General features: G+C 43.3%; 1 protein-coding gene across 1 annotated transcript in view; it reads left to right on the plus strand.

Moving 5' to 3' along the window:
* Nucleotides 1-13,584, plus strand: part of LOC142591748 (protein disulfide-isomerase TMX3-like) — a 56,535-nt gene extending 42,951 nt beyond the window's left edge. Inside the window, exons 12-13 of the mRNA XM_075703953.1 lie at nt 9,733-9,862; nt 12,520-13,584. Of these exons, the coding sequence (XP_075560068.1) occupies nt 9,733-9,862; nt 12,520-12,548 (159 nt within the window). The 3' untranslated portion in view covers nt 12,549-13,584. The remainder of the gene's footprint in view (nt 1-9,732; nt 9,863-12,519) is intronic.
* Nucleotides 13,585-13,587: the final 3 nt, after the last annotated feature.

Raw genomic sequence — 13,587 nt, forward strand, 5'->3', positions numbered from 1 at the left:
TTGTATGTGGCGATCGAGATGCTACAGGCTGCTTGGATGGCTGTACCGGCAAGCACGATCGCCAATTGCTTCCGGCTTGCCTCATTTGGCATCAGCAGCGGTGGTCGCAGCGAATATTTTGGTGCTGCTGCCAATAGGGGGGGGGAGGTGAGGGTGTCACGGGCGACCACGCCCTAGCATCGTGACGCTTTCCTTGACGCCGGCGTTGTGTCCAACTGCAACACCTTCTGCACATACATCAATGTCGGTGCTGACGCGGTGACAACCGAAGAGCTAACGGAGGCGGAAATTGTGCACGCGGTGACGGGGGTGCCTAATGACGACAGTGATCAATGTATCGATGACAGCCCGGAGCCTAATATTGGCAAACCAGACATACCGACGCCCGCACAAGCGCTAGATGCGGCTGCTGCGCCGCTTCTTTAGTGCTCACGATGACGGCGAGGGCGGACTCGAAATAGCAGCTGCAGCTGAAAAAGCCATCATTTTCCTGAAGGAGATGCAGCAAAACTCTATCAAGGACTTTTTTTCTACAAAGTGAGCCGCCAGCTGGTGTGCTGTTGATCGATCAGTGATGAGCCGTTTGGCGTGAATCACGGAGCAAGAAACATTTAGGAGTGGAAACTCCGCTGTTTGCGACGACCAGAAACGGTCACAAGCCCGCGGAGCCGTTATCGTGCTGGCGGCCTGGAAAGAAATTACCGCCGTTGAGAGCGCGCCGAAGCCGCCTGCCCGGGTGGTGCTGCATTTTTTTTTTCGCTGCTGCTTCTACGACGTGCCGCATGGCGCCACCACTGTATATGGCCCCGTCGGTGCATACAACAATTGTGACCTTATCTGGTCGCCCGTGCTCGATCGCGCTGACGGGAGTTTCACCTCCTAAATGTCTTACTCCGGGGCGTGAATAAAGTAGCAATTCCTTGCTGTCATTTATTCGCTTGTTTTTTTCCATGCGACGGCCGTTTTCTTTTTCGCGTGGTGGGCTGCAGTGAGATTTGGTGGTGAGTACATCCTCTCTTGCTTACTAATTGTGGATAGAAATGGATAGCGGCTATAACGAACTAATGGTTATAATGAAGTAATTATGACCCCCCCCCCCTTCAACTTCATTATAACGAGGTTTTACTGTAGTTCTGTTTTGTCTGCTTGTTCCCACGTCGTGCAGTCACGCTCGCAGACGCTGAAACTGTCATTTTATGCCGTTTTCCAGCACGTAATCATGCTCTATGATCTGATCAGTGTTCATTTAGTGTTGACTTATATCGCTAGTCAGGTGTTCTTATACCGCTAGTCAGGTGCGCAAGATAGTTTGCTGCGCTAAACTTGCACGATTGACGTTGGTGTCCGGCTGTGAGCGTGGCACCCATGAGAGAAGGGCAAGCTGCATTTGGATTGAAATTTAAGCTCTTCCCGCTGTGCATAGGGATGTGATACTTCACAGACACGATCGTTAGCATACATTGTATGCACTGTGTTTGTCAGGTCAAAATGGCCAGACCTGATAAGGAGCCGAAGGTTTACATTCTGGTACTGATACTTTCTCGACCGAACTCAAAACAGTTGACTGTCGGTCAACTCTGCAACTTCAATGCCTTTATGCTTCATTTAGCCTTGAAACCTCTTTTCCAGTTCCTCAAGCTGTGTCACTCACATGCACTTGTGCAACAGAAAGCGTTTTCTAATATAAATACAAACAGTGGTGTCAATCTTGGCATAGTATTCCTGCGAGTCTGAGAATTGTGTGATACATTCTGAATGTAATTGTGCCACTAGTTTCTTTTTTAATTTCCTTCCACTGTGCAAATGTAGTGCAGCAGTTGTTAAAAATATAAAAGTTTCAGATTTCGATTCATAAAAGATATAAATATATTCGAAGGAACTGCCACTATGTCGCAGCACATCCAAAGTGATTTTGTGTTGTTTATTGGGCTCTTTATCCATGTCGATACAGTAGACTTTCAGTAATACAACTACGGTTATTTCGATCCTGAAATTGGCCCTTGCTGGCTGATTTGAACTTGCCTAGTCAGCAAACACATGCTTGGCCCCAATGGGGATCCTGATGACTGCAGCATCTGTCTTGGCAATGCTAGGGGGACAGCGAATACATCGAAGACACATTATTATCTGCCAACTACATAGATTTTCGGCCAGCCTTTGACAGCTTTTCAAAGCGAGAATGGCAGTTTACAATTGGTAATTATACTGATTCTAGCACGTACCTTTTCAGGATGTCTACCAACCGGGAAAACCGGAAATTCTCGGCAATTTTCAATGGTCTGGAAATACTCGCGGAAAACTCAGGGAATTTCTGCTTCTATCAGGGAAAACTAGCTGTTACTGAAAGGGAACGAAAGTCGCACTAATGTTCGCTCGAGTAACAGAGGAATCTTAACGAATCAACTTTGATGCCATGTCATCGGCTGGAGGAGTTTGCAGTGTACAGTCGACGCCCGATTTTTTGGGACATGCCCGATAATTCTCTATGGCTTCGCGGCGGCATCACCATGTACCCCATGGAGTCAGTGTATAATAAGAATGTCTGAAATTTCGGATGCTTCGCCGTCTGATTTTCCGGACTTTACGCCATGACCGCAGGTCCTAAATGGCATTAATCGAAGCCACCACAGCCACCAATTTGATTAATTCACCTCATCGAACCGGTGCTCTCGCACGCAGGTTCGCTGGCAGCCATAGCCACCACCGTGGCAACGCTAGGCCTAGCTGATACGACGTTTGCTATTAAGCTTCTTACTGTTTGGTGCCATGCATTTCTTTAAATAAATTTGCCGCTGTCAGCAATGGCACCGACTCCACCTTTGTAATACCCGCGATTGGCGTCAAAGCTAGGAAAGCATGGCGCATTGCTTAATGCCAGTTCCCGAAAGTCAAATTTGCCTCAATACAGGAATGTTACGCGGTGAAGCATACATGAAGTATTGCGGTGAAGCTTAACAAGTGTGTGAAGGGGCAATTGTCATGGGATCCAATGTGTACTCCTTAATTATACACGCGTGCACACGCCGTCTCCTGTCACAGTGCAAGCACCGATATGCCTAATAAGTGTACTGGCAGGCCTTCAGAGCTTTTTCGGATATGCCTGTGGCGATTTGAGCCCATAAGTGCAGTAAAAGACATGCATTCATTTTTTGGGCGTTTTCACGGCCCCTAGGGAGTCCAAAAAATTGGACGTTGACTGTACAACAGACCAAGAGGATGCTTCAAATGGTCCGTGGGGTTAATGTGCAGCGGAAGGAGGGCGAGAACGCAAAGGACCGACACATTGAGGAATGAACGTAAAAGGAAGTGTGTTGTCGCTTCTTTGAAGGAGCTCGAGCTCAAGAAACAAAGTGTTGGCTGACGCCAATATGCAGGTGTCCCTCATTCAAACCAAAATAAACTCTTTAAAGCATTGAAACGCAACACTGAGGCATTGTGCATGGGCTAAGAATATGTCAGGACAGTTGAGGTTGACTTTCCAGCTGCTGAGAGAGAATCTCACATTTGACAAAGTTGGGCCTCGTACCAATGAGCTTGCTATCAGTTATTAGAAATAACTCATATTCGAAAATATTTGCTTTTGTATGCATCTCTTTTTATTTGTATTTGAACATGTTCGACTTGATTTGCAATGGGCTTTACCATTTTTTTGAAGATATTTTATTTGCTGTGCATTTTACTAACCTGTCCCTTCTGTTTTCTTTTTGAATAAAATAAACACTACTCCTTAGTATTCAAACTGGATTAAGTCATTTTTTTTTTTAAATGTGTGTAGTCTTGACATAAAACAAACTTCTGTGTCACTCGCCAGTTTTGCAAAGGCACTCGGGGAATTCGGAAATGTCAACTTGGTAGACACCCTGCTTATTTTCCAAGAAAATCTGTCTAAAAGAATGCCTGCACATGACAATAGGATATGAAAAAAATCTTTGTTTGTGGTATTAGCAATAGCCTGCCATCAAAGCCAGTGTCAATCGCAGTATGGCAGCAGGTTTTCACATAGTATGGTGATGATGCGCCACTTTCAAGCCTTACTTATGAAAGCCTGTTTAAAAGAGAAGTTCCTTTACATGCTAAGCTAGTGACAACCAAGTTGCGTCACATGTTTTTGGCATTCCGGAAACTCTTATGCATTACAGGATGAACTGACGAAGTGGTTAGTCTAGGTGTCGGCCACCATCTCATTCACAGTGTTTGTCGAGTTGTGTAAAGGGCTCCTCACCAGGCCACATAGCAAATTTCTGTTATGCACTGGAAGTGGTTACATGCCTTCTAGGGAGCGTCCTGCTGCAAGAATTTTTCAAATTGGTTCATTAATATCCGAGATAGAAATATTTTGGTGCCGTGAACCAATGATTTCAGGAGGCGAAGGCCATTGCCAAGAAAGATGCTCTCTGCACTTGCCCCGTCTAGCTTCCACAAGTGAAATTTTCTCCCTGAGTTCTCCCATACCGGAGTGTGAGGATCGCAGGACGCATACATCACGGGCCCCGCCCTTATCTTTTTTCCTCGCTTTCTTGCTGCGCAGCGCACTTCTGCTGATGGTGTCATGCGCGAGCTGCTGCGTTTGTGTCGTTTCGCGCAGCACACAATTTTGCGCGTTGTGCACGAGAACACCTGACTAGCGGTATAAGTCATTGCTACGCAAATACCAAGACAGACACAAGGAGTTCATAGAGCATGATTGCAGGCTAGAATATCGTAGAAAATGACATACTTTCGTTGTCTGCATGCACGGCTACACAACATGGGAACAAGCAGATAAAACGTAAGTACATCTCTCTTGCTGCGGTGCGTAGTAAAACAAGGAACACGCAGACATACAGCTTATGTGTTTTATTATTTCTCTAAACTTTAATTCGTCTACTAAAGCATCAGGTTACTCAAATAACAGACGTTGCCTTGAATAATTTTTGAAGGCACGTGTCACTATGAGTAACATCACAGCAGTGCGAAGTACATAGGCGCACCTGTGTGTTATACATCGACTCTCCAGTTGGGAACGTGGCACCCACGAGGAGAACTGCAAAGGGCGTTTGGTTTGAAACTTCAGCTCTTTCCGCAATGCCTAGAGATGTAATACTTAGCAGACAGGATCATTAGCGCGCTTTTTATGCATGGCTCTTGTCAGTTCAAAACGGTGAGACCTGGTGAGGGGCCCTTTAACCCTTTATTGACGAGTGTTGTCTGTAGGCAACATACCAAAAAAAGATTTTTTTTCTTGCCGCATTTAAGTATTGAGTACGAAGTTTCCAGCTAAATGTCTTCGGCCAACAATGAATGGCAGGCAGCAAGCATCATTTGTTGGTTTAGAGCAGGAACACTGGACGAGGAAGCAGAAGTTTGGCACGCGACTCACTGTCTTGTGCAAGCAAGTTCAGAGGAGACAAGCCGATGCAACATATGCAGCTGCAGTGGTGTCACACTTGTGATGTAAAGCAAATGAAATTATGATGAGAGCTGTATATACAAATTGAAAATGAAGCCTTAGGCAGCTTGGAGTGAAGCCCACTTCCAGTTTTCTGCCTAGGATTTTCCCTCTATTGCTGAAAAATTTCTACAAAATATCTTTATTCTTTTGGTTGATTATGCTTATTCTTGATGTGTTTTGCATATTTAGATAGAAGAATAAAAATGTTCCCGGTATTTATATGTATTGTCATTAAAGGGTTAATGAAGGCAGAATCTTGAACACTGGACCATGCGGAGGACGAGAAAGCAGTCAGAGATTAAGTTCGGACTTCATCTAATTTCTGATTTCCAGAATCGGAGGTATGCTACATAAGAAAAGCTGGTAAAATAAAATTGGGTACATGTTAGATTTGTGTGCACATTGTTTTATACTGAGCCTATAAAAACTGAGTATGCGTTGCATTTGGAGGTGCGTTAAAATTGTAAATACTACCAATGAAGCAGTAATATGTTACGTTGCTTTTATTACCTCTTTCTTTATTAAAATCTGCCGAATAATTTGATCGATTTCATCTTCCCTTCAAGGTACAATTTAAGGAAGTTGGCTGTATTATTTGCCAGAGCAGATAATACATTCCAGAATTACGCTGTATGCTTCAGTGAGCTCTTCTCCCCAAAGTGCGTTTTTCCCCCCAGAACTCGAAGGAAAGTGACAATTTGTTTCTTTCAAAGAAAATTTTGTTTAGATGGAGTGCGCATTGTCAGCATATCACAGTTTTAAAAAAATTGGCAGTCACTTTAGCATACGCTAAAGAGAATGACGGCGAAAGACTGCATGCTCATGAGACATTCATTGAATTATTTGACGTTCTCATTCAAATGCGTTGTTACTTCCTATTGTTTTCACCCACCAAAGGTCATGGGTTCAAGTGCGTTAATTAACTTTTTATCTTAAATAACTGTGCCTTAATTAACACCACAGCTCGTGCTGATGCTTCTTCTTTGCCTTGGCTTCACACTTTCTTATAAAGAAATTGATGGCCTAATTCACCTGAATTAACAGTGATGGTGATGGGTTCAACCATCAAAGGTGTGGCACCGTCAATTCTGGTGCCATTGAAATTTGGTCCCGCCAAAGGTCAAGGGTTCGACTCCCACCAGAGGTAGTGAGTTAGAGTGCTTTAATTAACTCTATCTTATTTAACCGTGCCTTAATTCACCTTAGTAACACCGAAGTTTATGGGTTACACTCCCCCAGTGGTCATGGGTTCAACTCCCACCAAAGGTCATGGGTTCGAGTGCCTTAATTAACTTTGCCTTCATTAACACCAAAGGTGGTGGGTTTGACCATCAATGGCGGCACCATCAATATTGGTACTATTGAATTTTGGTCCCACCAAAGGTTGTGGGTTCGACTCCCCCCAATGTTCTTGGGTTCAACTCCCACCAAAGGTTACGTGTTCAAGTGCCTTAATTACTTGTGACTTAATTAACTTTGCCTTCATTAACACCAAAGATGGTGGGTTCGACCATCAATTTTGGTGCCATTGAATTTTGGTCCCACCAAAAGGTGTGGGTTTGAGTGCCTTAATTGACTTTGCCTCAACGCCAAAGGTCGGGGGTTCCACTACACGAATGGTCGTGGGTAGCACCATCAACTTTGGTGCCATTGAATTTTGGTACCGCAACGTCGGACGGTCGATTTTTCAATAATGCCAGACAACGACTTTTTCTACCCATGAGCCACTTAAGGCTTTTGCCTTAAAAATGCAGTTGCACTTGCACCTGAAAGTGGAGCATTGTTAGCTATAGCATAGACAGCTACATAAAGTAAGGTTCATAGTTTTATTGCTTGTATAAATTGCAGTAAACATTTGCTTCCTAATTAAGTTAACAAGCATGGTGTCACGCATACACACACAGGCAAATATGAACAGATCTCGCTCGACGACCGCAAGCACTTGCTGACATAGCACTGGCGTGATGTTGAGTGGAAGCAGAGGGAAGAGACTGCTTCATGCTGCCTCTCACTTCAATGTGTTTTTGAAACTTGAGATTATGTGACCTCCAGCACTAAACATAAGACAGCGCATATGAAGTCGCCAGCCATCCCTGCTCACCTAGATTTTTCACCCACCAGAAATTACTTTCAATATAGCGTGCCTGGGCTGCATATGCACTCGACCACGCAGGCAGTCATGCACAGCCACAGCCGGGCTAGAGGAAGGGAGCACTCACCTGTCTCCCCAGGGGGCGCTTTCCACATCACTCTTTCTGCTCATCTCAGTAGTAGAATTATGTTGAATTCCAATGGCAGATCCAGATCAAGTTTTTCTGCTCTGTATGGAGCAATCCTATTCGAATGGCAGAATGGGAGCGTGAGCTGTGTGTTCCAATGGCAGATTGGGACCAGCCGCTGATCCCGGATTGCTCCGTGGAGCAAAAATATTTGCTCCGCCGAAATCGGCAGATTTGACCGGAAGTCCTCGTGACGTATTTCCTTCACCCGCCTCTGCTTCCTGTCATGGTCGCCTGTTTCCGGTCGCGGGCAGCTATGGACGACATGGGAAACATGGACGCTGCTTCGCGCTCCTAGACAGCTCCGACTCAGACAGTACAATTTCCAAGTCGAGTGATGATTCTTCTGACACGGACAGTGAAATGGGGTGGTGGGTTGCGCTTCCAAGCGCTTGTTCCTCTCTCTATTCTAGCGCCCTCTCACTTGATTTTCCTGTACTAAGTGCTCCTGCGGGAGCGCACGCATTCCCTTCGCAGATATGGTGTGAGCAGATGAGAGCGATCTCAGTCGGAGCGACGCGCTCCGTTCGTGATCCGGCCGAGCGCTCGCGATCTACCATTGGAATTCAACATTAGTATGCAGTCATGCTACGTGGAATTTGAATTTTTAACAGCATTTAAGTGGGATGTCATAAATATTAGTTGTGCTTACATGTTATTTCTATGCCGCGAGGAGTGATACCATGAAGCTGTCTGAATAATCAAGCAGGTCCGAAATATTCATGTCCAAATTATCTGTCAGGGACTGTATTCAAAGTTGCTTCTTTTAATCATTTCCAGCTAAATGAAAATATGTAATAATTTTGAATGGACGACATGGCTGTCCATCCTTATAGCTAATGCTCGTCAGCATTATTTTTTATACACTGCCCCATTCTTCTACTCTGCTTGCATGTTTGTAATCATTAAAAAAATATGTTACATGATTTTTTGCGTATGTCATGGTTGCATGCCTAGATTTCACAGTGGCCATCAGCCATGTCATGCTGAATATGCTAATTGTCAGATTACTAAGCATTCACTTGGCTCACTCAGTCCTTGGGAAGGAGACCACCTGAAAATACTAAGTGCTGGTGACTTCCCTTTGTAATGAAATAGTTCAGTTATCCAGTTGAGAGGGACAGATTTCAGTGGTAGGGGGATGGCCCCATTCATTCTTCAGGGGCCGTATTCTCAGTCACTTTCAGGGTTACCTTAAATTTTGCATGTAGTGACATTTGGCACAGCATCTTACTGGAGTGATGAGCATTCTGCTCACTGGCTCAGTCAGTTTGTGCTTGCTGAAAGTGATTGACCTAGAATACAGCCCCTGCTTTCTTTATGTAATAGCACCCCACCTTGGGTTTTGCTGCTATAGCAGTTACAAGCTGGAGAAATGGGTCTGTGAGTGTAATATATGTAACACAGCCATGTCATAACAGTACCTCCATAGTGGATGCAGATTGAGTGTGGAGGTGGGCATTGCCACCCACACCAAGGCTCATGATGCTTGGGTGGTCGGTTCATCTCACTGTCTGTTAAATAATGCATGTAGACAAAAAAAAAAATACGGCAACGCATTCTCTTTTAAGCATCCACCAAGTCTGCCACTATGGCCAAAGACTGCTGAGGTATATGTTTCAAGAAAGAAAAATTCACTTCATCAAGATGCACTGCATGAGGTGCGCAGAAAGACTGTTACATCTCATATTCTCCTGCTCTGTCTCTTCTCGCCTACTCAGCATGTGTGTTCTGTTGAAGAGTTCCTGGACTTGCCCTTTTTGTGTTTGCTGTATGCCCTGGTTGCATGTCATTAGCTCATCAACTTCTAGCCGCACATTTAAGCCACTAGGAGCTGCTTAGATCTGCAAATATTTTTTGTATATTGATTCACACTATAAGCGAACTTGCACATTTCAAGTAACCTTACAATCTGCTCATGAATTAGAGATATTTTTCTTAGTGGGAAACATTTGGGGATTGACAGGATTTGCTGTGTGCTGTTCACTTTTTGAAATGCGCAACATCTTTTACCTTTCCTAGGGAATGTGGCGAGGAAACCCTGTCTTAACTGCCGTCCTGTTTGGACTCCCATTGGGCTTCCTGAGCATTATCTGTTATACCACATGTTGCTGTGATGTCCTTGAAGCATCTGATGATGATGATGAAGCAGGCAAGTAATTTTTTCCGATGTAGTAGCACTACGTGTAACCCACATTTTATCTCTTGCTTTGCGTCTCATACACAAATCATCATAATAAGGCTTTCAAGGCTGCGAACAAATCTTATGCAGTAATAAAAAACAGTTTATGTATATGTGAGCAAGATCTCTCACATTAACTTGCCTTAAAGCGAAGCTTTCCTTGTGAACCCTCCCGTACTTTCCTGACCTTGGCTGCGGCTACGGTCTTGCAAATAGCTCTCGCACAGGACAGCACTACCATCTTTACTACCCTTACAGGTGTCCTGGCTGCTGGCGTTGCTTTTTACATAGCTATGTAATGATAAAACAAATGTTACCTAAGTGTCCTCTTCGCTACAAATATATGTCATCAAGAGCACAATTTCTATTTAATAGAGCAAACCTCATTATGCCTACTATCCGAAGGTTTTGGGTTTGGCACATCTGCTTGGTCAGTCTTTCACCAAATAAAGTGCAATTTACTGTTTCACTATCTCCAGAATCAGCCCACTTAGTTGCAAAGGGGCCTAATTCCAGAGATAGTATAAGGCATGATCATGGGGGTCACATGGTGGGGGCCTCAGCGTCTTGCCGTCATCACTGGCAGGCAGGTGATCACTATGGTGCAAAACCATAATGTCTCATGAAAGCTTTGCTTCTCATGTTCCGATGTGTGGGTTGGATCTGGAACTAAATGCTATTCTAATAACTGGTGGTGTGCAACCACTGATGTTAAGTGTGAAAGTTGCATTTGTATTCATAGAAAACACAGGGAATGCAGGAGATGAAAATTCAAGGTGTGAGCAAAACGAGAACAAAGTGAAAGCAGGAGCCAACGTTTCGGCAAGTGGAGTTGTCTATTTTAAGGCCTTGAGAAGACAAGTCCACTTGTCGAAACGTTGGCTCCTGCTTTCACCTTGTTCTCATGTTGCTCAGCGATTTGTATTCATAGGGTATTCAAACGCCTTTGCTATGGTGCATTTCAAATGTTTTTACTTTAATTGTTAAGTCAGTTCACAAGCATTACTTTGTAAATTTTTTAAATTGCAGTTTGGTCGTTATTTACGATTATGTATTGAGCATAGCATGGTGCTAATGTGCACAAGAAACACTTGTTATTGAAGGCAGATATCTAAAGAGTTGTTGGCTGAATATTCTGTTAGACGATACACTAGCCATTCTAGGCCTCTGGAATCAGATATAATGTGTTCGTGATTTTGATCTCAGGTTATTAAAAATTAGAAATTACAGGGCTCGTATTATGTAACGATTCTTTTCAGTTTACATTTCTTTGCCCTTCATCATTGGTGTCCGCATTAAGCCATGCTCTTGCTATCACAGATATTAGTCACTCAGCTGGACATATGATAAGAAATAAATAGAAGAGACTAGAATAGGAAGAAAAGAATCCTTACATATATGGTTCCAGGCAAAATGAAAATCTTTACTGACAAAGCTTTATAGCAGCGGCAGACGTAAGGATCACTAAAAAATTTTACTAATACCTTTAATTATTATTCTTATGGGGCATGTCGTAATCGTAATATTGCCAGTACTCGAAAGTGTAACCTTGTGCTAGCACTTAGCAGCTATTGTGAGTAGTACGGACACAAATCTTGCCATGCATTACTGCTCCAGTTAATACTTTTCTGTACTGCATTTTTTCACTGTGCAGAAAAATATTACCAACTGGAACAGCATTGCGTTTTGCTGCAGGTTTTTACTTATTTCACGAAACTGGCGCGAAGCACGGAATTTCTAGCAGTTATCAAGGTTATGCCATAGCACAGTCACTCAGTCCACAACCACTCTGTCAAAACACACAAAGTGTGGACTGCCACTTTGCGCTGTCGTCAGTGAACAAGTGCATGGAAGCGGGTTTTACAGTTGTCACGGCATTTCTCGCTGAGGGTGCAGCATAATGATCTGGGACGGCCGCACTAGCTGCCACTGGGTTAGTCTCAAACATGGGCAAGCATTCAAGCAAGTTCAGCATTGAGAGTTCCTTTCTCTTCATGCGCGCCATAACCTTTATGTTAATCAACCCCTTAAGTGTCATGAGAAATTGAGTAAAATTGATCAAGTGCCTACTTTTTTATAACCTGCATTTATTTATTTTGCTTTATTTCCCTTAAAAGGATATGATACCAAGAATGCCTGTAGCGCTTTTACAGATTTTGTTGAAAAAGAAAAATAGCAAGGTCTGTATTATTTATGTGTCAGAATTACAAGGTAGTGGAACCTTTGTCATGACGAGTTAAGTTGTCATCGTCAGTTAAGGTGATAAAACGGAAAAAAAGATGCTGCTTAACCGTGAACTTGGTTTTAGTGCCGCAAAGCTTTGATGTGTCGTGTGCAACAAATGCCAGGAAGTGCGAGCGGAGGAAAGGCTTGGCATCCTTTTCTGCTGTTCAGCGCTCACAAGCATCAAAATCAAGGTTCATTTGTAGTTTAACTGCGAACGTTCAGTGGGATAAGGATAGGCTTGAAGCATTGCATATTACAGAAAAACAATAAAGGTATTTTTGGCTCACACATATACTTTCAGACCTACTATTCCCTGCATCTGAATCACGCAGTTTATGTGTGTCATGTTGTAATGTTCAACCATGCATTTTAATCGTGTGTTTAATTTTGTCTTGTTGCAGATGAGGCAAGTCATGAGAAGAAGGAGTGAGAAACACAACTGAGCCGTCATTATGTTGGGAAGAAAGAAAGCAAAAGGCATACCTGTTATGCCAATCCTAATAACCAACAAGCAGTGGACACCGCCAGATCACTGCCTGCAGTCAACGTCTCACATTTTAGTTCTCTTGTCAGCCATGGAAATGGAGGCAGGTCAACTTTATATGTAAATGGAGCATGCAGTCAACTAGTAGAGCTGCAGTATGTGCAGGGGCACGGAGGAAGAATAATTCTTGCTCCATGTGCAGCAGTCAAGCTGCAGCATCGATGCTGTTCCGACGCTGCTTAGGATGGAAAAAATTGTGGAGGGCTTTGAGCTTGCATTGTTTTATGAAGGAAGGATTAATGTGACAGAGGTTTTTTGCTAAGCTGTACCTGTTTAGGGACCCAAGTATATATGATTGGTACCTTTGCTATGCTCAGGCAGCTGTGTTTCAGCAGGCTTGAGTGGACTAATGACAATTTTACAAGTAGCCATGAACTGGCTGGAACTTGTACATAGTGCATTGTTTATATTGTTTTGAAGAATGCCTCAATGTCTGGGTTATTTCATGCCAAGCCTTCTTGTTTTGAGGGGTGTGTGGTTTGTCTATTGTATTATACAACTTCTAGGAGCATGACATATTTTAAAGCAATTCACATCTCTTTTTGTAAAATTTTTACTTGTATTAGCTGCCACTGCCTTGTTTTGTTAGCATATCAAATGCATCCATCCAGCAGAGAAGCTAAATGTTTTAAAATCCTTGAAGACCTACTTAATGTGCACATTTGTTTTACATAGTATTGTGAACATGTAAGAGTGCCAGCATATTGTTTAGCATATTAAGCAGGATACTAGAGCTGGTTGTGGGGATTGATAAAAGACAGTTGACTCTACTGCCTGAATAGCTCTGTGCCATCATCAATGTACACAATCCCACCATTTTTACATGTTGATGCTTGCCTTTGTCTTCTGAAAGAAATGAATGCCAGCAATGTCTCTATCTGAACTTAATGTATTTGTCTCATAAAACACTTTGTCAAATTTAGCT

This window comes from Dermacentor variabilis, chromosome 1, assembly GCF_050947875.1.
Source record: "Dermacentor variabilis isolate Ectoservices chromosome 1, ASM5094787v1, whole genome shotgun sequence".
Taxonomy (NCBI): Eukaryota; Metazoa; Arthropoda; class Arachnida; order Ixodida; family Ixodidae; genus Dermacentor; species Dermacentor variabilis.